General features: G+C 55.9%; 1 protein-coding gene across 2 annotated transcripts; it reads right to left on the bottom strand.

Annotated features, from left to right (window-relative positions):
* Positions 1 to 6,389: 6,389 nt before the first annotated feature.
* AK4 (adenylate kinase 4) lies at positions 6,390 to 20,840 on the bottom strand. 2 transcript variants are annotated; one of them, XM_086617177.1, is made up of 7 exons: positions 20,696 to 20,840; positions 13,421 to 13,540; positions 12,936 to 12,937; positions 11,300 to 11,318; positions 10,875 to 11,053; positions 10,404 to 10,522; positions 6,390 to 9,186 (listed from the first exon to the last, which is right to left on the bottom strand). In XM_086617177.1, the coding sequence occupies exons 1-7, from the start codon at positions 20,838 to 20,840 to the stop codon at positions 9,072 to 9,074; spliced, it is 699 nt and encodes a 232-aa protein (XP_086473303.1). In that variant the 3' UTR covers positions 6,390 to 9,071. The 2 variants fall into 2 exon arrangements, with proteins under 2 accessions (XP_086473303.1, XP_086473302.1); XM_086617176.1 differs by lacking the exons at positions 11,300 to 11,318; positions 12,936 to 12,937 and having other exon boundaries at positions 10,875 to 11,047.
* Between the last annotated feature and the right edge of the window lie 5,305 nt (positions 20,841 to 26,145).

Genomic DNA, 26,145 nt, shown 5'->3' with positions numbered 1-26,145 from the left:
TATTTCTTGCCTTTTAGTCTCGTTAAAGTGCTGCCAGGGATGATGCACGACTTACTCAGTTCAATCCAAGACTTTGTTTCAGAGTATTCAAAGATTTGACTGGCTCCTCAGCAGCGTCGAGCTGCGGAGCTGCTTGCCAAAGGCTGTTGTAGATGCTAAAAATGTAGGTGCTTCACAAAGAGAGCGGAGAAATGTGTGGGAAAACCGGATCTAGAAGGGGCCATTAAATAGGAGCGTATCGCTCTGTGCTCTGGAAGTCCCCAGCCTGCAAACTGGTGGAAAATCGGAGGCTGCACAGCTGTTGGTACAATTCTTCAGGCTGAAATCAGATGTTTAGGTAAAAATCAGATATTTTGCTGCCTACCTACCATTCGTTCGTCATTTCCCATTCACTGTGAGGTAAGTGGCTAAACACCAAGAAAAATCTGGGTGTAGCCCTCCTAAAGCCTGTTTGTCAGCCTGCAAAATACGTGTACGTGTAACCCCCGAGAAGAATGAAAGGCACGAGTTCAGAAACACAAAAAACATTTCCCTTGGCAACAGAAGAAGTTCCATATTCATTAATGGAGATAGAGGTGGGCCCATACTTGGTGCCTCACAAAAATCTCAGCTTTATATTAAACCTGGCTGCTTGCAACGGGTTGCAAAGATGTATTACTCAGCGCTTGCACTTGCAACGCGTAGCTGCGCATTGCGTTAAAAACAATACAATGCCCAGATCTTTGCCTTGTTAAACACCTAGAAAAAGTCCAAAGTGTAATTTTGAATTTCTTTTCAGCAGGTTGTTGCTTGCAGTGGGAAATGGCTGGTGGTAAAAAGAAGCAGGAAAATTGTACGAGTGAGTCGTGGCTGTAGGTGAGTTCAGCTCCTGCTGCTGTGCTCAGGGTCAGGTTCCAGCAGCAAATAATGCAATAAAAATAGTCAGGTCGTTGCTCTCGGGCAGCTCCGACCAAGGACCCCTCAATGCCATCAGTCCAGTGCCTCACTCCAAGCTTCAAAGTGATGGTTTCTCTTGGATGGATGGATATGTTAAGTGAGGTCCAGCTGATGAAGGGTGGGAAGATACCGGTGAGTCTGATAGCACAGGAAGGTTTGCCAGGAACCCAACACATCCCCCGTTAAAGTGGTTCTACCTCCTTACAGATTTTGGTAGCACATTTTTTATCTAATACTAGTAGGAAAAAACATATAGTTAGAACTTTGTTGTTCTGGCTGTTATATAAAACATCAGAAGATGGTATCTGTCTGAGCTCACGGTATCTGCTGACTTACAGGCCTTGCATCACACCTAAGTGATGCAGTTTGGGTTCAGATTGTAGCTGCTCATCATTTCCAAAGCAATACTCCAGCAGACTCGACAAGGCTGCGTACGCTCTCTCCCACGGCGCTGTTTTCAATCCACACCGTTCTCTGCAGTTTTGGAAGAACAGCTTGGACATGATTCAAGGGGAGAGACACCCAGTTGCATGGGAACAGCTTGCAACGGATCATCAGGACTTTGGACTCAGGCTGCAAATTCAGCGGTACAGGAGCCAGGAGTCTGGTCCTCAGCGACGTTGCAGCCCCTTTTAGCAAGGCAGGGTATGAATGCCCTCATCCTGCTCCTGGTGACCCATCTACACCGTGAACGGTAACAACCCCCACTCTGCTATTTCCTAACTGAATCAGCTTCTGGTGGATCCCACACCTTGGTCGCTTGTCTGGGAACGCATCGCCGGATGCCTTCAAGGCACCAGGCAACAGAAAAGCTCCGTGAACATCCAGATGAAGCACACTTGACTCAGCAGAAGGGATGCAAAGCAATCTTCCCCTCCAGCAATGCCTCCTGTGCTGCTGTAAGAGTTCAGCGAGCGCCCGTGGGATGCTTCCCCCGAGGCTGCAAACAGCCCTGGGAGAGGGGCCGGTGATGGAGTTGGGGAAAACTCAGGGTTCCACCCAGATCCAGCTCAGGTTTTTAACACCATTTAGGGCAGGAAAGAATTTAAATTATTATCACCTACGTTAACGCAGACTGTAACATTGCAGGGGACAGACCATACCACGTGGCTTTGAAATAATTACGCGTGTGGCTCCCAGGCTGGGAGTTTGGTGTGGATGTGCTTCAGTTTAAATACCTCACAAAAATCTATTGGAGTGGAAAAAAAAATGCCAGGAGTGACTGTGTGCGGAGTCGGAGAGCCTGCCCGCGTCCTGCCCCGTGGCCCTCGCCTCAGTCTCCCTGCAGGATTTTGTTCTGCACACCCAATTTCTCCATCTCTCTGCTTCCCAGCCGTGATTCAGGGCTGTCAAGGATACCATTTCCCATCCTCACTGTATTTCTGGTTACTGAAGACAAGAATTTATTCCAGAGAAAGAGATCTGTGTGTTGTTCACAGTGCCTATCAAAACGGGGCCTCGTACGCTATTGTCATGTAAACTACCGTAAGAGTTCATAAAATACTATTTATAATTTAGCATAAATAATAAAAAGTAATATTTATACCATTTTAATGTTGAGAGCTTCCCACAGCTACTTTATCCACCCCCTGAAAAAGCATCTATAATCTAATTTTTACAGCGGATGGAAATTACAGTGTCTCAGTCCGGTGCGGTCGCAGCCGGGATTCCCGGCCCGTGTTCCCTACAGCCGGAGATTTTTCTTCTCCAAATCTGAGCGCTGCGGGATGCCACGCACCCAGCAAAGCTCAGACCCCCATGAGCAGCTCCCCAGCGGTTTCAGACATCTCCCCATGCCCGGAGCATCCCGGGAGAGGGGCGGTCACCCCTTTGGGTCCGGCTGTTTGTTATAGATGTCGGGATATATCCTTTGCTCCATCCCTGCTAACTGCCTTCGCGAGGGGAATTTCAGCCACCTGAGCGGAGCAGGGGGTGCAGTAAAACACGACCCTGCGGTGCCGGCACCGAGCCCCGATAGCCCAATTTTGATCCCAAATCCTGGCCACATCTGGGTACCAAACTCTCCCCCGCCACGGTCCAGCGATTCCCTTTTCCACGCAGTTCCCCCCGCCTCCCCCCTGGGGCTGCCACCGTATTTTCGCAGCAAAGCGGGCCGGATTTTAGCAAATCCTGCCCCAAAATCCAGCTTTGAGGACTCACAGCGAGCAAGGCGGCGGGTGCAGCGGGAGGCCCCGGGATTAATCTGCAGCAGGGCAAAGCCGTCCGCCAGGCAGATTAGCCGGGTCAGCGATTCGACGGCGGCGCGCAGGAAAAACCCACCGCTCAAGGACAAAACGTGGGTCCTCCTTAAAGGCTGTGGCCGCTCCGAAATGCTGCATCCATCGGCTGGGAGCGTTTCTGGGATCATAAACAAGCCAGCCGTGTCACCGCCGGCTAAATATAGTGCAGCCCGGGTTGCCTTCGCGCTGCCTGTGCCAGCTGAATTACTTGGTACGCTGATTTTAATTTTTTTTTTTTTGTTTTTTTTTTCCTCAGGGAAGGCTATGACTAAGAGAAATCCACAGTTGAAGGGATAGCAGAAGATGGAGGCCCAAGTCCAAATGCAGAAGGTGAATAAAGTCTGTAGTTTGGAGACCTGGGGGCCTGTCCAAAATATTCCTCACCCTCCTCCTCCTCCTCCTCCTCTCCTTGGCAGTATCCAAAATAAGACTATCCTAACGACAGCCACAAACACATCAGCAAACGTTCAATATTCCCTGATTTAAAGCTGCGGTGATGCCGCGGGGGATAAAGATGTACCTGGAGAAGTGGCATGGTGGGGAGCTGGCAGCCCCACTGGCCACCCCATCCCTGCCGCCCCCCCCCGCAGCACCCCGGCTGCGGCTGCCTCAGCACGACCGAAGCAAATGCAATGATGTACACATTGAGCAATGTGGTGGTTTTTTTTTCTCTTTTCTGGCCTGAAGTCGGGTTTTTAAAGGGAATGCAGCTCTGTGTTTGTCTTGGCGTGAGAAAATTGGGGGGGGGGGGACGGGGGACGGGATTTGAAGGTCAGCTTCCCAGCAGATGCGCTGCAAAAGGCTGGGTATCCGAATTCCAGAGGAGCATTTAGACACTCACATCCTCACCCCGTTACCCTTCCGGCAGGACGGACAGCTCTGCCCAGCCGCAAGCTGCAATTATTAGTTAAAGCCTGAAAACCACTCAGTTTTTCCCCATTTGAAGGTAACACGCCCAAAGAGGGCTACGTGGGGGGGTTCCGCAGGGAGCCACCGCGGCGAGCAGCCCAGAGGCACCCGGGGCTGCTCCAGCGCCCTGTGCCCGGCAGCACCCCGCGGCATTCCAGCCCCTCCGAGCGCCCGGAGCCGCGCTTTCCCGTGCCATACCCCCCCTCAAGCCACCTTCCCTCCATCCCATTACATAACAAAGCTTCAAAGCAGGATTTTATTATTTTTCCCCCTTTTTCCCCAAGCCTACCTTCCCAGCCATTACTCAGCACCACGCTATTAACACCGTCCCCCCCCCCCCTAATTCGCTCCGCTCACCCCCTCGCCCCCATTCCAGCGCTCCCCGCTCCCGCCTGGGCTTTTCCCTTACCTGGCTCTTCACATCCCCGCATCCTCCTCCTCGCCCGGTGGCTGCGGCAGAGCGGCGGGAGGTCCGGCTGCGCTCCCGCCCCCCGCCCCGGTACCGGCGGCAGCGGCGGGCGGGGGCCGCGCTGCCCGGGCACTGCGCCTCGCCGGGCCGCGGCCGCGATTCCGGAGGCTCAGGGGAGGATGAGGATGGAAGCAGACATGTCACATCTTCTAAAACGTGGCATGGAGTGGGATCGGGAGTCTGAGCCACCGAGTGCAAACCTCAGCTCTTTATTTATTTATTTATTTATTTATTTATTTATTTATTTATCTATCTTTCTCCCCTCCTCTCTGATTTTTTTTTTTTTTTTTTCTTTTTGGAGAAGGTTAAATGCTTCGGGCTTGGCCTGTCAAAGCTTTGCAGTGCTGGTAACGGGGGCAGTGTGCCAGTTGAGGCACTGGATGGCTACCACTAGCCGATGCTATATCATTGCCCCCAAAGCTTGGGGTTACGAGCTCTATGTGCCATTTTTTTTCCAAGCAGTCATTGTTAATTCCCGTTATCTTCCCCGTCCCCACCGTATTGGAGCATCCCAGAGGCTTTCATCTCGCCACGCGCCACCCAGGGAAGCGGAGCGGGGTGCTGGCTGATGGGGAACCGAGAGGGTTTCGAGGCACAGGTCCCCGGGGACAGACACGCCAATGGACAAGTTTGTAAATGAGCAGCCTGGAGTGCAGAAAGGAAATTCAGAATAATGTACTACGAACCTTGCACAAAGGGGTCGATATTGCGCAATATATACAAATACAAGGCAGAGGTGGGAATTTCAAAGCTTTCAGTGTTGTCCTGAAATCCAAAGGAATGTTTAGCAGCTCCCACAGATGCAGCCCAGCGCGTGCCGTGGCTGGAGGGACGGGGACGCCGGCCCTTGTGCCACCCCAGCTGCCCTGATGGCACTCGGGGAAAGCCAAGGCTTTGGTCTCAGCTTGATTCTGGCACTCCTCCCACATCCCTCTGCTTTTTGACCTCCAAACTTTTGCTTTTAGATCAAGTTAATTTTCTAGCTTGCGTAGCGCTTTTCCCCTCCTTGTATTTATCTGCCCTTGCACCCTCAGACGGAATTGCACGGTGGCAACACATCCCTCCTCCGCCTCCGGATTGCCACGACCCTGAACCCCAGCACCCCTCCTGCCCGGTTCAGCTCCTTCATCCACGGACGCCAAGGCCATGCCACTGCTTCCTCACCTCCCAGGCTGTGGTTTCGCTGCTTATCACCCTTTTTTTTTATTTCTCCTAATCATTTCTGAGGCTCTGCTTACTCCAAACAGGGGACCGAGGGCCCTGAGCTGTTATTTGGGAATTAAAAGAAAAAAACTGTTGGATCTGCAAGGTGGCAGCGATGGGCAGAGGCGCTTCAGTTCATGGCTTTTAATTCCCTCTACCGAAATACATGTGATGGATTACGTGGGGCACAGGCGACAGGCAAAGCCTTGCTGGGCCTAATGCTCTCCGATACTTTCACTGGGGAAAGTTCAACAGGAAAACAAAAACCACCTTACGTGCGACAAGGATGGGAGGGCAGGAGCAACCGGCTTCATCCGCACTGTAGAACTGGCTTTTTAACCCATATTTTGGATTATATCAAATAAAGGAGTTGTAAGACAGGACCTGAACAGCAGCATTGTGCCCCAAAACCTGGGGGATCCCTTCAGCTGGGTGACTTTCTGCTGTGTTCAAGTGAGGATGCTCTGACTCTTCTCCTTCCTCCCCTCTCCTCCTCCACAACTCCTACAAAGAAACCCTGGGTCAAAAATGCCCAAGGCACATCCTGCAGCCTCCGCACAGGGCAAGGGCTGGTGCTGAGCCCAGCTTTGAGCGGCGCTGGGGTACAGCTCACACACAGACACTGCCAGCACTGAGTTATAAGCAGGAGAAAAATTTTATTTACATCTTTCGAGCAGTAACATGGCTGCAGCGATTCACCGGGAAGAAAAGTCCGGGAAGAAGACTCGGGGTGACACGGCAGCGGTGCCCGGCACGCAGGGAACCCCTCCTGCCACCGCACAGTATCTCGGGTTGGTACAAAAGTGCCGTCGCTTTAGAAAAGGTGTGAGATTCACAGTAACATACCAAAGGGGAGCGCGGCGGGGAGGAAAGGCGAGGGATGCATATCGCTCCGGGACCTCATCCCTGCTGGTATTTGGTCTATGGAAATGCATTGTACGACAACCCTTCTGGAAAAATCCATCCCGAGGGCTCGATGCACGCACAGTCGTGGGATTTCTACACCTACTATAGGGCTCAAAGGCTTTCAAACACACGCCCGAGCGGCTCTCCTGGGGCAAAGACACCTGCGAGCCCTGTCCTGCCGCTGGGCGCTGCCATCTCCGCAGGACACGTTTTGCAGCAGGGGAGAGGATGAGATGCAAGAGCCAGGCAAGGGAGAGCCAGGAGCATCCCCTTGCCCGGCACTTGGCCCCGACAGAGCTGCCTGCTGCGGCCAGGCTGCTTTTATAGTCAAAAAAACCCACCCCCCATCATCTCCTCCCCTCCTGCCCAACGCTGTCGGAAAGAAAACAGCGCACGCATTTCGGTTATTTTCTAGATTTGTGTTTAAAAAGTGGCCCAGACCTTCTTCGGAGGGTCATGGGATAATCTAAAATCTTTCTTACACAGGGTTTCATTGCAAGGTGGGAGATTTGCGTCCTCCCAGCCCAGGAGCTCCAGGGGGATGGAAAACCTCCCGGGGACAGCAGTGAAGGTCCCTCTGCTCCCACCTGGGAAATTCCCTTCCAGAGTGGGATGCTGAGCCCCCCGCCGCCGCCACCGTGCCGTTGCATTCACCGGCAGGCAGGCGATGGGTGGGCAGCACGCGGGCAGAGATCCCACTCAGCGGCTGCCCGACGGCTTCTGGCTCCTTCACTGGGAGAGCACCGGGACCAAGCTGTTGCTGATGGAGAGAGCAAACATCAGGGCTCCGCTGGCAGCGCGAGGATGCGGGCGGCCGAGCGGGGATAAGACTCCGGGTGATGCGCCGAAGTTTCGCCCCTGCATCCCTAAAACAGCCACTCAGCTCCTCCTCCACTGCCACAGGGCTGCTCTCTGAGCAAAAATAAAACCAGTGACAATTCAGCAAGAGAAACTTGCCCAGGCTGCTCTGATTTATCAGATTTATCTGATTTATTGGACAGATGTTGGGGAGCAAGAGCTCTCCTGCCTCCCGGCTGAGCCCCCACGGCAGACCGCAGCATGCTCTGCCGATGCGCAGAGCTCCCCCAAAGCCGATCTAAAAACTGGCACTTTTTGTTTGCTTGAAACCTTTAAAAATACACATCTTGCTTTTTTCCTGAAATATATGTTCTATAAAATAAGGCAACCGGAGGAGACAAAAAAAAGAGCATCCCCATTGCACAGGGACTGCATTCCACCACCCAAGAGGGTCACAGTACTTCTAGCTGAGAAGAGCCGCTCCAGCCACAAAGCTCCAGCGTGCAGGAAGAGGAACATCAAGAGGAGCAGCTCGATGCTGCTGGAAATCTTGGACAAACACCTGGGCAGGGCCCTCAGCATCCCTGCACACATCCCCAGGAAGGGAGGGCTCTCCTCCCTCCGGGGTTCCGTGGGGAGGGAGCTGCTTCTGCTGGGGACGCTGCAGCCGCAGTGGGAACCGCTTGGGGACCCTCCCATCTCCAGGGGACCTCAGGGATAAAGGCAGCACAGAAGCTGGAATGACTTGATTTCTCCCCAAAACTGAAGCACGCATTAAAACAAATCTTTGGGAGAAACTCTTACAACGTGACTGTATCTTGTAGTATTAAAAGCTACAAACAGGGTAAGCACAAAGGAGTGCGGCTCATCGCCGGCACAGATCCTGCTCAGGGTCACAGCATCTCAGGAAAACTAGATTGTGCAGCAGCTTTTTAGAACTGGGGTTTCATTTCTCTCCACGGAAGAAGCACAAGCGCGTGTTCTACCTCCAGTGTTTTCCCTCTTTTGGGTGTATTAATGCTGGAAATGTGATCTTCAGGTTTCTGAGCATTGTAACATACACGTTTTCCATGTTGCTCACCAATTCCTGCTGGGCTGAGCCTGGCTTTTTAGAGCTTTATTTTTCTGAGAAATAAGTTTAATAGAAAATAATTTATAGAAAAAAAAAAAAACAAACAACAACCTACCCACCTAGAGAGCAACCTGCAGTAAACGATACCGTGGGGCAACGGGATGGCACACTGTAGGCTCAGACAGGGGCTGGGGTTGGTACGGGGGGGACAGGGACATCATGGCAAGCTGCGTAAATCTGGTGTGATCATCACCAGGGTTGGCATCACTCATCTGTGTGTCTACGTGGACCACGGACAGGAATACTTTATAGCCTCAAAAGAGGAAAAAAAAACTTATTCTAGCAGGCTTGACCTTATAAGCAAAGATCTTCTTGCCCTGACACTGGCTATAACCGTGTATCCATCGATGCCACCCAGCACACCCGGGGAAGGGACTTTAGGCACCGCGCGATCGCCTCATCTGAGCGCAGCCCCAGCGCCGCGCAGAGAAACCAAATCCATCATCCGAGTGATCTCCTGGTCCTTGGCACGAGCCGTTTAGTTCTCCTCGTCCGAGAGAACGGGTGGGATCTTGCTGGAAAGCAGGGTGTACACGTACGGCCAGATCTTGTTGGTCTCTGTCCCCGAGAAGGAGTGAAGGATGCCCCTGCTCCTGGAAGAGAGATGGGGGGAGAAGTCAGCGCCAGCCCTTCCTGGGGATGGGGGGATTCATGGTCAGGCTGGCTGTTGGCAGGGGACAGCCTGGCCAGGCTGGAAGCTCACCGATGGCTTTTTGGGTGAAAGGAGGGGGATAGACAGAAATCAGCAGGATTTATTCATACCCTCAAGTGAGTGGGAAATTCAGGGCGCTGATTCTCCCCCTCTCCTGCGAGGGCACTTTTGGCCTCCATGGACCAATTCTGCTCTTAAAAACGCTCCCAAGCACCTGCTCCCTTTCATAGAATCATAGAATGGTCAGGGCTGGAAGGGACCTTCAAAGGTCATCTAGTCCAACCCCCCTGCAAGGAACAGGGATATCTCCAACTAGATCAGGTTGCTCAGGGCCTTGTCCAACCTGGCCTTGAGCAGGTTCACTTTCAGCAGTGGATTCCTACCCCTCAGCAATCCGTCTGCTCCCAAGGGGACGACTGCCCCAAACCACCAGCAGTGCAGATGGAACAAGCCCCAAAAGGTGTCTGTGCCCACAGCAGCCCTGTCCAAGCCAGCGCTGAGGTCTCCTGCCCTCTTGCCCATCGCTCCGTGCTTCACCTAAACCCCTTAGGCCCTGCACTGATTTTTTTTCCAGGTGACTGTGCAGCACGTTCCGCCCTGGACCTGCACAGCACGGGGCAAACGGGTTTATGTGCAGAAAGCAGCTCGTGGGTGAAGGCAGGAGGGGAGATGCTCCCTACAAGGCCACTGTCCCCACCCGCCTGCAGACCCTCAGCTTCCTCAGCGACGGCTTTGCAGGGTCTGAGCATCTCAGAGCTTCTCCATCTCTTGCTCTGGAGCTCCGTAGTGTTGATGGGCAACACCTCTGCAAAGCAAACAGGTTTCCCACCCTGCGCAGCGGAGCCGGGGGGTAGAAGGGATTTGCAAGCGCCGTTTGCCACAGCCAAAAAATCCCTCCCATCGCCGGCACTGGCAAAGCCCTTTGAGGAGCCTGCCAGGACAAACAGGAGCTGTGAATTTCTTTACAACAGCCTCCTCCCTCCAAACAGGGCCAGGCAGGGCTTGGCTGGACTTCGTGCCGCTGAGGGCAGCGATTTGCCCCCCGAACCCCGGCGGGGGCCGTGCCAGGGCTCCCCGGGCTGTGGGGATGGGGCCGCAGGACCGGCTGGTGTCCCGTTTTTACGGCACGCCGCGATTTATCGGCACGCTCCAACTCACTTGTACAACTCTATGACGGGCTTTGCAGCATCCTTGTATTTTCTGAGCCTGGCAGCCACGGCCTCGGGTCTGTCGTCCTGGCGCTGGACCAGGGGCTCGCCCGTCACGTCATCGATGCCCTGCGGGAAAGCAAATGCCATCAGGGGGACGCAGCCACCGGTGCCCAACGCTGCAGCTCCTTGCCACGCAACCGCTGCCCAACGCCTCGTCCCGCTCCACATCGATCAATTGATCAATCGAGCATCCTTGGACGGTGTTTAACATAAATCCCATTTTCCTAATTAACACTTAGCACGACTCCTTCGGGCTGGCTCCCGAGGGCAGAGCCCTGCGGTCCTCGGCGCCCGCTACCCGGGATTTCTTCCCCGACGCTTTTTTACGATCCCAGCTCACGCAGAGAAAGTTTTCCCGGATCTTTTCCTTCTGTGAATGGCTCCCAGCCAGCACCACCGCGACGCTACGGGCTCTTACATGGACGTGGGGGGGGTTGAAGTCCATGTTGTACACCCTCCCGCTGCCCGGGTGGACCCAGCGGGCGCTCAGGCGGTCCTTCAGCGTCTCGAAGGGTATGTTCAAGCTGATCACCAGGTCCAGCTCGCAGATCCCATCCAGCGCCTCGGCTTGCCCCAGTGTCCGAGGGAAACCTGCACAAGGCACCACAGGGACCGTGGTGAGAGGCAGGAAAGAAGCAACGATGGAGTCAAAACCACCCACCCCGCAGCCCCGGAGCTGCAAAACCACGGCGGCTCCTCGCGACAGCGCACGCGGTGGGAAAGACAAGGCACCCACCATATGGCTACAAGAAAAAATAGCTCCTGCGGCACCGGCTCCCGGAATACAAGACACGGGTCGCCACAAGCTCGTGTTCTTCTGCAAAGTGGTGGCTGGTGCAGGGTGGGTGTCCCTGCACAGGGGCTGGAGGCAAGGGAGAGCGCACAGGCAACGACGGAACGGGGATAAATGCTGCCGTGGAAGGAAACAAGACGCCGTGCACAGGCGAGTAACACACTGCTGGTTTACATGGAGGACATCCAGGATACTGAGATAAAAGGCTTTGCACAGCCATCATCCAGCTCTCTGAAATCCCTGTCCTCCCAAGGTACCGGGCAGCGCCTTTTGTTCGGAAAAGCCAGCAAACGGGTGGGAGCACCCGCTCTCGCCGCCGGACTGCAACGAGGGGTGACTCCGAGCCGGTCCCCTCTCCAGTTTCCTCTGCTGACAACATCCACTTTTCATTTCTGTAACCTTTTTTCGACATCCATAAACCCCTCTGAGACCTCCCAGGCTTTTCCCAAGCAGAGCATTATTAGCCAAGAGCTTGTCAGGACGTCGGCACAAGGAATGGATCAGCCATTACGAGAGAGAACACGTTCAGTCTGTCTCACCAAGTGGAGTCGGTCTGTTATTTACGTTATCGAACGGACCGCTCGAAATAAATACGCTCCTCGTCACAGCGCTGCTGGAGCGGGGCTCTGACCGCAGCCACCACCCCAGGCAGATGAATCTCCCCAAAATCAGGATGAAAAATGTGACGTGGCTGCTGCCCATGTTCAGACTTTAGCTTCAGGGGCAGCCCGTCCCTCCAACGCCTCGCTAGGAGCGGAGGTCAGCGCACGAAGCAGGCGGTTCCCGAAATCCTCGTTACCAGCCCACGGCCAGGATTGCTTCACCCTCGTGGCACCCTCGTGGCACCTCCGGGTGCAGAGCCGTGATGAAACGGGAGCTGGTCCCCGGGCCAGGCTGCCGGGGGTCACACCACGATGAATCACCATCCCTGAGCTGCAAGAACCCGGATCCGAGCGCGTCGCTGCAAACCCCCGCGAGCGTGTTGGAACACCAGGGTCTTACCACCATGAAATACGTACTGGTTTACGCAGTGCTGGTTGCTGTAATATTTGTTAACCGCTGTGTTCCCCGACGAATTAAGTGGTATTGTTGTAAGAATAATGACATTTTAATAGCAAGGATTCACGGGCATGTCCAAGGCAGCCTGAACGCACAGGGTGGGGGGGTCTCTGACACCCACCCTGCGAGCCCAGCGGGGCAACGCTGCCCGGCCCCCCAGAGCCGACACCACCAGATCCCCAGTACCCACTGGGGGGAGAGAAGCTCGTCGGGACCGCAAGCCCCAGCACAAGCCCCCCGCTCCTCTGGGGCCACCCAGGGCCATGTGGGGGAGAAGCCCAGCTCTACCACCCTCCCATCCATGGCACTAGACGGCAGACTTGTTTTGGTTGTAAACTATTTTCTATTTTCCGAGCTCTCCAAAAGTCCAAGTCTGTTATAAATCAACTGTTTCAGTCTTATCTCTGTATTCACTGACTCTTCCAAAGAGCTTCAGCAGATTGGCAAGAGAAGTTTCTCTGTTTCTCCCTCTACAACGTCCCCAAATGTCACACTTGCTTGTGCCCAACACTACAGGTAAGTGCCACCTGCCCAGCCCTGCCCCATCCCCTACCCAAGCCCCAAAGAGGTTTCTGGAGCTGCCATCGACACTTGCCAGCTCCCAGGCCACCGGCAGCGATGTGCCACGGCTGCTGGCATCCAGCTCCACCACCCAGGGCTGCGGCAGCTTCCAGCAAACCCTCTGCTGCTCCCCCCACCACCTGCCTCGCCTGTTTGCTCTCAGCATCTTCTCCACCCGCACCTCGGGTGGCTTTTGGCCTTGGCATGAGTACCTCCTCCGCACACATACGGAGGTGGTAAGGGCTTGTTCTTGGCTTGCCTCCAGCCCCGCTCCGCTCGCTGGAGGAATGAAACACCCATCTCCTTTCCCTGCCTTCCCCTTTCCCGGATGGGTGCCACGGACGGACACGGACGTGCGTGGGAAGGAACACCCACGGGCAGGTATCTCTGGCAGCAGGTCGGCTCCTGCCTCTCCTCCCACAACCAGCCAAAGCACCTTCTGTTTTTTTTCTCTCTCCTGGTGCTGCCAAACCATCAGCAGCAAAAATAGCTTTCCAAAGGGGGCCGGGATTTTCCCATCCAGAGGGGATGGATGCCGGCAGCGCACTCACCGTCGAGCAGCCAGTGCTGCTCTCGCCGCTTCTCCAGCTCCGTCATCATCACGCGTGTGATGACGTGGTCCGGCACCAGAAGGCCTCGCTCAAGGTACTGCTTTGCCAAGACGCCAACTTCTGTTCAAGAGAAGAAAAAAAAAAAAGGAAAAAGCATGACATTTCCGCTTAAAAAATATCGCTCCCCCTCAAATTCTGCCCGTCCTCCCAAATCGTTCCCAGGAGCTTTTCGGCAGCATCTGTCTGCTCAAGGCTGCTGCTCCTGATAGCCAGGGCCACGCCGTCCTTTTGGTGCTGTGGAAATGGAAATGCCTCAGATACCCGAGACCAGGAATGCCAAGCTCCAGCAGCTGGCAGCGAGGGGCACCGGCACCATCCCTGCCACGCCGGACGCGCGCACCGCGCACTACGCACGGAGCTCCTCTGGTTTTGGAGCCGGCACCAGTGCGGTTACAGGTGGCACTGGCACAGATGCTGAATGTCCCCCAGACACTGAACCAGCTGCAAGGGATGCTGCCAACCTCCGTGCACCTCCGACGGCGGGACGGTCATCCCGGACCGCGGATCTGGCCAACATCCCACCTCCTGGCTCACTGCTTGCCCTAGAGCAAGGTCAGTGCCGGCCGGAGGATGCTAATAACGCCTGTTCCTACACGCACCGAGCCACAGCTGCAAATCCTGGTGCCTCCAAGGAGGTTCCCAGTGAAGCCATGAGGACAAACGACGCCTTTAAGCAACGCCTGCAGACCTGGCAGCGTTTGGCTCATAGGCACAGAGCTTCCACGCACACCCATCGCCGGGAAAAGCTGGTACCGTCATTTACAAACGCCGCGAAGAGGCGCAAATTCAGGATTTGGCGCGCGAAGCGCGGCAGTAGACAGGCATCACCGGCGAGCTCCCGTGAGACCCAAACCTCAAAGGGTTTGTTAAATCACCAGTTAAAGATGGTTTCCCATCCAAAGGGCTTCAGACTTCAGAGCCTCAACTTAAAATACGCTCAGGTAAGAGAATTCTTTCCATGATCAAGTCCTTCGAGTAAAGCAGATGTTGCTTCAAGGGGAGAAGCAATAAATTCAGTTAATCATAGAATCATAGAATGGTTAGGGTTGGAAGGGACCTCAAAGATCATCCAGTTCCAACCCCCCTGCCATGGGCTGGGACACCCTCCACTACACCAGGTTGCCCAAAGCCTCATCCAACCTGGCCTTGAACACTTCCAGGGATGGGGCAGCCACAGCTTCCCTGGGCAACCTGTGCCAGTGCCTCACCACTCTCAGAGTGAAAAATTTCTTTCTTATATCTAACCTAAATCTCCCCTCTTTCAGTTTAAATCCATTGCCCCTTGTCCTATCACTACACACCCTTGTAACAAGTCCCTCTCCAGCTTTCCTGTAGGCCCCCTTTAGGTACTGGAAAGCTGCTATAAGACAGCTTTTAATCACAGCTTTTTTAATCACATTACAGTTTCTTTCAGTCACTCGGAGACACAAAGAAACTGTTTAGAAAACACAAATATTCTTCGCCACCGTGTAGGACAAGTCCTGGTCCTGCCTCTTTCCTCTTGGACCAGGACCCCATGGACATCTCTCCTGCTCCATTCCCGCAGCAGCTGAAACAGCGTTTGTGATCGGAAATGAATCATTTTGCAATCAATTTTCGCAAGATTTCTGGTAAGGACAGCACATTTGAGCCCTCCCAAAGCACGAGTCCTCTCTAAAGGAAGCTGGAGGATCCTGCCTCTGGAGGGTTAGAGTTAGGGATTTTCCAGATGACAGCAACGTGTCAAAGCGGGGCAGGCACGTGCCCCTGGCCACGGGTCAAACTCCTGAGCCACAGGAGGGTTTTTTTTGGAGGGCTGAGTCACTGCGGGGACGGGGACCACAGTGAGGATGGGGACCATGGTGCATCCCCTCCCTCTGCTCCATGAAGGTGTTCCAGCTCGCCCCGCTCAGCAGCTCCTTCCTGGGAGCAGCGGTGGCTGCCGGGCGCAGTGAGCGGAAAACACCTTTTTTCAACACCGAGTTTTTTTGGTCGCTGCCCATCCGTCGCCGGCGCTGCTGGCAGCTCTCCTGCTTGCGAAAGCAAAGGACATGGGGATGGAAATGATCCACGACGTCTTACGCAACCAGCATGGAGACCTGCTAGGGCATAAATATTTTTGCATCCACCTACATTTTTTAATATTTATTCATACGGTCCGCGTATCGCCAAGGCTGGCAGGGATGGCGCTCCCAGCAGGACAGAGATGTTGCCAGGGCAGGGCGCGGTGGCCACGGAGGCTGGAGCTGCCGCGGAAAGTCCGGCTGGTGCCCCGAGGAGGGCTGCCCATCCAAGGGACGGGCTGCTGGGGCCAACCTGGGCACTGCAAACCAAAACCACACCGAGCCGCGGTTGTGATGTTGGGAAACGGCCGCTGCACGTCCAGCCTGGGTCCACAGCTCTGCATCCCGGCGGCTGCGGTTTTCCACGGCCCCGATACGTGTGGACGGCTCTCCACTGCTTCGCGACGGACAGCTCCGGCTGCCGGGATGCTGCTCCTCTGTGTCCCCCCACCGTGCTGGGGACATCGGCGTGGGGGACATGCACCGGCACAGGGGGGCACACGTGGGCATGGGGTGCACATGGCAGCGTGGGGGGCAGACACCGGCACCAGGGTCATGCACTGGCACAGGGGGAGTGCACTCCCACGGGGATCCACGCACCAGCACAGGGTGCCAACTGCTTTCAGACAGCTACTGCAGCCCCTCCGGCCTCGGAACAGGCGCGTATTTCAATGAAGGACCTGTGGAGCTGCCCGGTCCCCGCACCCTCGACACCAGGGATGCTCTGGAGCGCATCATCCCTGCAGCACAGCCCTGCTCCTGCGGGGGTTTCTTCAAAGCAGCCTTTATCTCCAATTTTTACACTTGCTATCCCTTCCCAGCCACACCAGCCATCCCCAGAGCCCACCCTGCTCCATACAAGCCCCTCCTGCAGGGTGCAGCACTCCCGAGGCCCAATCTGAAGGGGAGCAGGGTCTGGGCAGTCCTTCCCGAGCAGGGTGGAAGATCTTGGTCCCCTCATGTGAGGCACTGGGGCTCACCCCTATCGCACTGCATGGCACCTACGCAAGCACCACAATCCCCATTGCTACGGCCGGGTGCAGAGAGGGGTTGCAAGCATTGACTCCCCCCTGCAGTGATGCGTTCAGCTCAGGGGTCCCCCACACAAGAAGGACATGGAGCTGTTGGAGCAGGTCCAGAGGAGGGCCATGAAGATGATCGAAGGGCTGGAGCACCTCTGCTATGGAGACAGGCTGAGCGAGTTGGGGCTGTTCAGCCTGGAGAAGAGAAGGCTCCAGGGAGACCTTCCAGCAGCCTTCCAGTACCTAAAGGGGCTACAAGAAAGCTGGAGAGGGACTTTGGACAAGGGCCTGTAGTGACAGGACAAGGGGCAATGGCTTTAAACTGAAAGAAGGAGATTTTGATTAGATGTAAGGAAGAAATTTTTTACACTGAGTGTGGTGAGGCACTGGCACAGGTTGCCCAGAGAAGCTGTGGCTGCCCCATCCCTGGAAGTGTTCAAGGCCAGGCTGGATGGGGCTTTGAGCAACCTGGTGTAGTGGAGGGTGTCCCTGCCCATGGCAGGGGGGTTGGAACTGGATGATCTTGAAGGTCCCTTCAAACCCAAACCATTATATCATTGTATCATTCATTTCTCTGCAGTTTCTACAGGTAGCAAGGGGCTCCTTAGAGGCTGCTCGTGCTGCCTGAGCCGGGCTGGCAGTGGGGGCTCCTGGCAGCGCTGAGCTCCGTGCAAAACAGCTTTTTGACTCATGGGCTTAATCCCATTAACCTAATGACTGAGGTTTTAACCTGCCCTTTCACGCACGGCACTTCAAGCTCTCCGTGGCTTCCCCGGCAAGACCCTGACCTGTGGCAGTCCCTCCTTATCAAAGCAACATCGAGCTACAACCCTGAGGGACGTCTCCCACCGCCGAGGCCACGACCAACAAAACAGCCTGCCAGGACCGGGCAGGATGGGCTGGAGGAGAGGTTGTTCCCAAACACGGCGCTCAGCAGCCTCCAGACCCTGCCAGATAACCCTGGACTTTCTGCCCTACGGCGCAATCTCTTACGTGATTTTTTTTATTTAGGCTACAGCAACGCGATCTGGAGTTAACGGAGAGGAGGAAGCCCGGGTGGCTACCAGGGCACTGGCCGCAGCTGCCTGCGCACCAGCACAACTACGCTGCAACAATCCTGGCTGGCTGATGTCACCCCAGTTTTTGCACCCCAGGACTTCTTTCCCAGTGCAGACGGTGCATCCAGGGCCCTTGCTCCCACCCGCTCCCCGCCAGCAGGACGTCAGTTTAGGGAGCTGGAGCCTTGTGTGACTCCAAATTCAGGCCATGACCCACCTGCCAGACGGACAGTGGGGTCTGTCCATGGGGCGGCAGCTGACACCGGGGGAAATCCCTGCAGCCAGAGCACTGTAGTGGCTCCCGCATGTAAAGACAGAGCACGGACCCTATGGAAAACCAAAGGGCTGGTAGGTCACATCTCCGGGGCTCAGCTTCGACTCTCAGCCAAAGCCACTTGGAAAAGAAATTAAGTTGTATTGCAACTTCACTGCCGAGTCCTGCCAAGACCCCGGGATGGGGGCATGCAATGACAGGACAAGGGGAAATGGATATAAGCTGGAACATAGGAGGTTCTGCTTAAACATGAGGAAGAACTTCTTCCCAGTAAGGGGAACAGAACACTGGAACAGGCTGCCCAGAGAGCTTGTGGAGTCTCCTTCTCTGGAGATGTTCCAAACCTGCCTGGACGCGTTCTTGTGTGATCTGATCTAGGTGGTCCTGCTCTGGCAGGGGGATTGGACTAGATGATCCTTTGAGGTCCCTTCCAACCCCTGACATTCTGTGATTCTGTGATGCTGCCAGCACCAGAGACAACCACCCAGGTACTGGGGCACGTACCGGCCGAGGAAAGCGCTCACTGCCCTCCAGCACCCCTGCCTAGCACCAAAACCAGCTTTTAAGTCTTCCAAGATCTTTAAAAGTCCCTTTCCTACAGCAGAACAGCCACTCGCCAAGCAAAACCCTGAGGAACAGACCAACGCGCGGTAGCGGATGTACTCGTAGGGTCGCTGTAGCAAAACGCCAAACAATTCGGCAGCAGCCGTGCGTTCAGCCGCTCCGCTCGGCTGCGAAGCAAAGTTTTAGTTCCCCGAGACCACCGACACCGGCAGCGAGCTGGGCACGCTCTGCGCGCCGGGCAGCGGGAGGCCTCCGTGCCACCCGAGCCTGAACCCCGTGGTCACGGCTACTTGTGATGGCGAGGAGGAAAACCCCACGTGCATCGACGTCCTCGCCCCGAGATTGCTCCGAAAACACCGGACTGACGGGTCCCTCTGGGACAGCGATGCTGGGACGCAGCGGTTTGTGTCGAAGGGTCTCAGCTGCCCCAAAACACAAAGCCGGTGGCACGATAAACTCGGGCGGAGAGTCTACTTCCACCTCGTTTCCCCCGGAGCCGGCACACCGCAGCGCCGTCGTGTAACAGCTTGTCCAAAGCAAACAGAAAAAAAAAAACACAAAAAAACACACAAAAAAAGCCAATAGCTGCAGCTTACTGAGAGCTGTAAGCAGAGGCTGAGGCAAAGGTGGGTCCTGAACGTCACGCCAGTCATACCGAACTAAGGCTGATTTACGTTTGAGGAATTTTACCGGCATTTCTTAGCGTTTCCTTTGGGAAACTGAATTTACCTGATGCACTTTGGGAAACACCTTCAGCTAACGCAGTCCACAGCCCCTTCTTCCTTCTCTGCTGACCCCAGAGAAGCTTTACAGCAAGAATATGAATGGAAATATAAAATCCAGGATCGCCAACTCGTTCAGACCTCACTCGTCCAAGTCCCCGGGTGTGCACGCAGCCTCACCACGCCGCCCCGGTCCCAAACACTGCACCTCCGCTTGCCTTTCACCCAGGCCTTTTGTCCCTCAGCCAAAGCAGTCATCGGGATTTTCCTAATTTTGAGCTTCCCTCCAAAGGAAATATTTTCGTCCTCTTTATTTACAAAAGGAAATCTGGATATTTTTAAATGAGTGACCAGTGCACGGCTGTGTGCGACATCCCTGCCGGAGTGCACAGCTCTCCCAAACTTTACCCTCCCTTTCCCCCCCCCTCCTTTTTGTCACATCTCTAAAAAGGGAAATCGCTTCTGGGTTCTCTCGGCTTGTTTTGTATCGATGCCATTTTACCGCTCCTCTGCCCGGTGAGTCAGCTTCCCCTCTGGGTTGGTCTTTCACGCATTTGCAGAGGAGAGAGGGAGCTGCTGGAAAAAGAAATACGCTGGGATTGCCTAATGGCAGCTGCAGAGGAACCCAAATTCAAGCCGGGGTGCAGCACACCCGCTCCCGAGCCCGGCCGGGGAGCATCTCACCAGCCGACAGTGCTGCCCGGGGCGCAAACACAGCAAAGACCATCAGTTCTCCCAAGGGCTTTGGACCTGGATGTCAAACATGGGACAGGCAGGAGCAGGGATCCGCCGCGGCGAGGCTGTGCTCCTGCAGGCAGCTTTGCCCTGCCCGGGGGCTGCCGGCTGCGCTCTCTGCTCCAGCCCCTAAACCGCCAGGTCTCAGCGGTGCTGCCCTCCGTTTCCTCACTTTCTGGAAGGGATTTTCATAAGGAGCTGGGGATACGCACCAGCACCCCTTGCCACCCCACCGGCCTTGCCACAGGGGCTGGTACGGCACGGTACCCAGCCGCAGCACCCCATGACCCACAGCGATTTTCCCAGCGGGGTTTGCCCCGTGGACCAAAGCACGTTCCCGATCCATCCATCCCTCCCACCGTGGGTGTCGCGCAGGCACAGCGTGCACCAGCAGTTCAGCCATCTGCCGTCCACCGCGCCGCAGTTTTTACCCTGTTCCCGTACAACCACCTGAGGCAGGATGAAGTTATTAATAACGCGCGACCTGTGTCCCCGGACGCCGCCGCTAACCATCGGTGCACGAGCAGATGGGTTATTCGTACTGGCTTCTCTGGAGCTGGTGCAGGGATGGAACTATTGCACCCCAATGGTTCCATCCCTGCAGCATCGGACCCCACTTTTATCAGGCACCTCCGGCTGGAGGGAGAATGTGATAAAGGAAAGAAAACAACCTGTGGCGGATCCAGGGTGGAATTCCCCATCCCCATCCCCAACGCCGCCCCGTTGAAGATGCCTCGGGGCTGCAGACCCCCACTCGCCCCCGGTCCCCCCCGACGGCGCGGCCCCGCGGGCACTTACCGCCGCCGCCGCCGAGGCTCTCCCGCAGGAATTGGCCGCTGGAGAGGTGCTGGAGCCCGAAGCTGCGGGCGATCCTCTCGCACACCGTCCCCTTGCCCGATCCGGGGGGTCCCAGCACCACCGCCCGCAGCAGCTTGGAGGCCATGGCCGGCTGCCGGAGCCCGGCCCGGGTCCCTGCGGGGCAGGACAGCGCGTCAGACGGCCCCGGCCCCCCCGCCGCCCGCCGTGCCGTGCCGAGCCCAGCCGCTCCCCCCGCATCCAGCCGCCGCCGCGGCCCGTACACATCAGCAGGGCGGGGGGAGCACCGGCAGCCTGCGCCGCCCGCCCGCCCCCTCGGGCCGCGGCACCCTGGGACTTGTAGTCCCGGAGCCCGCCCGCGCCCGGCCCCGGTCCGACGGGGCCCCCGCCGCACCGCACGGCCCGGCCCGACCCCGGGGGTCGCCGGCAAGGGGGAGGGCCGCGGCTTGGTGCCCAGAGGCCGGGCTGAAGGTTGCGCAAAAACACCCCCGGTGGTAGCGGCGGCTCTTCGGGCGGCCGGTGCACGTCCTGCACGGCCACCACGCCGGCGCTACGTGGGTGCCGAGACGGGCGATGCCCGCAAGAGCCGCGGTGGGTGGGGGGGTGGTGGTGGTGGCGGGGGGGGGGGGGTTGGGGAGTCTGGCCGCAGCTCCGAGCACAGCGGCAGCGGAGCGCGCAGGCTGCAAACGCACCGTCTGCAAGCGCGCAACCTGCAGCCGCGCGGCCTGAAAAGACGCGCGAACGCGCTTCGCGCGCGCTCACAGCATCTGCCCCGCGCCGCGCCCGCGGGCGGCTCAACGCTGGTGGTAACGCGGGAGCGGCGGGGGGTGGGTTAACTCTTTCCGTGCCCACGCGTGACCGCGCTGCGGGGGGGGGGGGGGCAGGGAGGGCAGCTGCCCCGCACCGCCCCCCCCCGCCAGCCGCCCCCGACGGCGCCGCGGCTGTGGAGCCGCGGGAGCGCGTTACGCGGACACGCGCGCTCCCTCCCTTCGCTGCGCGCATCCGCCAGCGCGGGGTGTCGTCCCCCTCCTCCTCCTCCTCCTCCTCCTCCCCCCCGCCCCCGGAAGCGGCCGTCACATGGCCGCGCGGCGCTGCCATAAACACACGAAGATGGCGGCCCTCACGCCGCCAGCCCGTGCTGCGTCATGCCGCCCCCGGCCCCGCCGAGCGCCGCGCCCGCAGGTGGGTCCGCTCCGGCCCCGCGCCGCCCGACGGCGGCGGGAAAGGGGGGAGGAAGGGGGGGGGGGGGGCTGCGGCGCGGGGGCGGCAGGGCCGGGGCGCGGCGCGGCGCTCCCCCGTTGCGCACTATTATTTTCCGGGCGGCGGTGTTTACGCGGGCGGGGCCTGCCGCCGCCGCGGGGGTGCGGCCGCCCGCCGGGGCCGCGGGAGGAGCGGGGCCGCCGTCGTCGCCCCTTCCTCGGGTGGTTTGCAGCGCTCCGGACGGATGGCGAGTGAGGCGAGCGGGGAGGGGGGCCGGGCCGGCCCCCCCCCCCCCCCCCCCCCCCCCCCCCCGGCTGTCCTCCCGTCGGTGCGGGGGCTGGGGAGGGCGCGGTGGGAGCAGGTTGCCCGCCGTGGCTTCGCATCCCGCGGCCGCGTTGCCAAGGCGGCCCCTGGTTTCAGGTAACGCCGCCTCGGGAAGCGCCGTCGGGGGAAAGTTGGGAGGGGGCGGCCCGCGGACCTGCGAGGGGCCGCTCTCCGCATCGGCGTCGCTCCTCAGACCGTTGTATCCCCGTAACTGTTACGCTGTGTGTTTTCTTTCCTCTTCAGATTTGTGCAGATTTCTGGTAATACGGCGCTAACTGGGACGGAAATCAGGTTTGGTACCTGCGCGCCCCACGAGCTTCTCTGCAGAGGTGGGGTGAGAGCGACTGGTAGCACTGGGAGATGCCCGACCCGTGTGCTGGGGTGGGGAGTCGCCGGAGTCGTGGTCAGGGCGCATCGGTAATGCCGTCGGTGTGATGCTAAAGGAGTTTCGGTTCATGCGAAACGAGTGGAAAAAAAAGTACATGGGATCGCCAGCCCCGAAGGGGCAGGAGGTGGAACTGGAGTTTAAAAACCAGCCAGGCAAACTTACAGGGCTTTCAAAAGCGAGAACTGGCAGCGAACACTGGAAACCAGAGTTTTTAAAAAAGTATATGGAAACATGCAATGCCTTAGGAATAACAAGAACAAAAATGTATTCTAGACTCCAAAACTAATGTGGGTTTTGCTTAAAAAAGGCGGTTCTTCAGATAATAATGGGGAACCTACTGGCTCTTTTTCTCTCAGGTCTGGGTATCTTTAGTCCGACTGAAGCAAAGCAAAAACCAGCATGCACGTGTTAGATGTGAGGAAACAAACCATATTTGTACTGGAGTGTGATTCTCTCTAGAGAAAATGGCATCAGCCCTTAGGATACATGTGTAACTCGAACAGTCGTGCCAGAGGGTGCTGGGGAGGGGTTTTTCTCCTTTGTGGTTGTGTATCTTCTCCCATTAAACAGCGTGGTAGTAGCTGCTGGGGCACGGAATAAAATCCTGAAGCAGCAGTCGAGGCGTACTTGGGCTATAAAATAGCGATTCTGTTCTCATCACTCCAGGCTGTGCAGTGTAGGATTCCCCACCCTACACTTATGCCATTTGGGTGAAATCAGTAGAATTTTTCTGCTGGAATAGTAATGGCGGTGTAAAACTGCCTCAAAGTGAGAGCAAATAGTTCATCAGTTACTCAGCTCCCTTCCTTTTCAAAACTCACCATTGTATGTACAGGATTTATCAATTATTTTTTACCAATTTTTTTTGAGTTTTTTTCTCTAGCAACAGACTCTTTGATGATTAATCTACAAGTGGTGGTAAACCCGTGAGTTTTAGGATACATGTTTTAAGTCATCTGTGTCGTCTTACATCAGTATTGCATAATCTGTTGACTGTCCCCTTTTTATGTAATGTATGTTTGTAGTTTGTTTTAAAATGTACAAATATTTTTTTTCCACTGCGTGCTTCTCCTCAGATATTTCATATTTGTCTCTCCATTGCCCTCTGGAGTTAAAAACTTGTAAGGCACCATTTTGGTAGCTGGATCCAGCTGAGCGTTACGTATTTCTCTTTTAAAAACAGCCTCCGTAACATCTCAGGACGTGCTGTTTTCTAGGTAAGTTATTTGGAGTCTTATACCACTTTAGGAGTTTCTGCCTCCTCCTGGTAGAAACATGAGAGCAACTTGTACTGGTGAAGTCGATCAACATCAGAAATGAACTTTTTATGAAAACTTAACAACGCGTTAACTTTTACTGTGTAAAACCGTTATGTTTTTTAAACTCATTCCAGAACTCGGTGTATTTGATTCCTTTAACCAAAGGGGGCGTATGTGTTTAGAAATAGTTCCATGATCTTTTCAGCGATGCCTGGTTTTAAGGAAGAAAAAAAAAAAAAGGGGGAGGGGTGTAAAATACAGGTTGATGTAAGCTTAGAATTTAACTAGTTTGCAGTGGAATTGTTTATTTCACAATTTTGTATTTGGATCCTGTGACCTAAAAACGCCAGCTGCACACTCGAAGCACCCCAAGCCTTTAGGTGCCTCTTCTGCTTACTCCAGCTGCAGTCCCTTGTGAACGCAGCTGGCGGCGGGCGCTGCTCCCGGCAGAGCCCCCGGTAGGCACAGGAACGGGCACGTGCCACGCCGGCTCCAGCAGCGCGTGTGGCAAACCCCGATTCAGCCCAGCTGAACGTCTTCGCAGCGCTGTACAATTCCACCGCCGCTGGCGAAAGCCTGGCAGGCTCGGTGCACCGTGCAGCCTGGTCACGGTGTGGTGCTGCCCTCGGATCCGTGCCGTTAAGGATCCCGCTCCTCAGCTGTCGGATAGAGCGGTGTGGCTCCATTAACTCACCTGGCGCTCTGCCAGTATACCCACTGTCTGGTTCATGGCGTTCAGTAGCATAAACCAGCTGCTGCTGTGAATATAGGGGGGAGCAAAGGGTGCCCCCGTTCTCTCCAGTGATATCTGTAGAGGTTGTTACCCTTTCTCTATGAAATCCAGCATGGGTGGATTTGGCCAGGAGAAGCTGCTACGGAAATACTTTGAGCGGCATTGGAGAAGCCACCGTGGTCATTAAGACAGCGCCAATTATCTGGATAATTTTCTGGACTGAGTGCTCAGATGCAAAGTCACTTCTGTTAAATGCTCCTGAGCCTTTCAGCTGGGCATCCGTTGAGGGTGATGTGGGGTTTTTGAGGCGCGGATGAGATGAGGATGAGGAGGACGCTCCTGCTGGGCTCGGCAGTGGTGCGGAGGGGCCACAATGACTGACAGGCTGCCCTGGCTCAGTTATCACAGTGCTGATGCTGTCTCTTGTAAAGGTACAGTACTGTGATAACTGAAGGATGGCAGCCATCTGAGCTTCACGGCGCCCCGCGCCACCGCTTCTCCGTGCTCCGGGGACGGACGGACTGACACGTACAGCACAGCGTCCTGCTGAAGTGGAGTGTACTCGTCTTGAATGTACCCCTTTGCAGAAAAGTCAAAGGTTAAGAAAACACTGTATTTGAATAAAATATTATACTTTATCTCCGTTGAGAGTTTGGCTGTTCATTGACTGTTTCGCCTTAGAAGATCTTCCAGAAATGCTGTGCTTTGGAAATCTTCGAAAGTGGTTCTGAAAGCGGGGTCCTGTGAAGTGTTAAAGAGTTGAGGGGTGGATTGATGGGTAATTCTTGGTACCAGAACACAGAAATAACTGTAGCAATGCAGAAAACAAAGCCCTTTTTAGATACTTTTTAATACTTCTTGCTAAAGATACCGCAGTCTGGGCTAACTAGTCTCCTAACTCATTTTCTGTGTGTCTCAATACATGGAAATAGATGGTGGGACACAGGTTATTTCACGGTCTGCCCAGTGTGCTCTGGTGATGCAGCTGGTACAGTCCCTTCCCGGGTTTGCTTGGGCTTCTCTGCCCCCGTGAGTGGGAGACTGCGAATTTCCCAGGTAATTTCTGTAGTAATGTCAGCAAAATACCTAGAAAGGACAAGGTTTTTGGGGAAGCTGCCACCTGATTGTTGTGCCATGTGAATTAAATCGTGCTGGGAGGCCGAGGGTTCCTCTGTCCCTGCCTCGGTGGCTCTGGGGGGGTGCTGGGTGCAGGAGTGCGGAGCTGGGCTGCAGCGCTGGGACACGACAGCAGAGGGGACCCGTGGGCAGGTTGTGTCGAGTGCGAAACCCGAGGGATTTTTGCGTAAAAGAAGCAGAGACTTGCAGACGTGTTCGTGCCGTGCCTGTTGCTCAGATTCTTCCCCGAGGAAGCGTATGGCCCTGAGGCCGATGCAGCAATTCCCAGAGGTCTCAATTTATTCTCGATAGGGATGATAAGTGTGGTCATTAACCCAGTGGTGGTCAGGAAACTTCCTTCTGGACTGGATGATTCATGACTGTGCAGGGCTTTGCCCTCTGCTTCCCTGCA

The sequence above is a fragment of the Tauraco erythrolophus genome, chromosome 10 (genome assembly GCF_009769465.1).
Source record: "Tauraco erythrolophus isolate bTauEry1 chromosome 10, bTauEry1.pri, whole genome shotgun sequence".
NCBI classification, from domain to species: domain Eukaryota; kingdom Metazoa; phylum Chordata; class Aves; order Musophagiformes; family Musophagidae; genus Tauraco; species Tauraco erythrolophus.
Note: the sequence above shows the minus strand (reverse complement) of the source record. Positions and strands in the feature narration are given on the sequence as shown.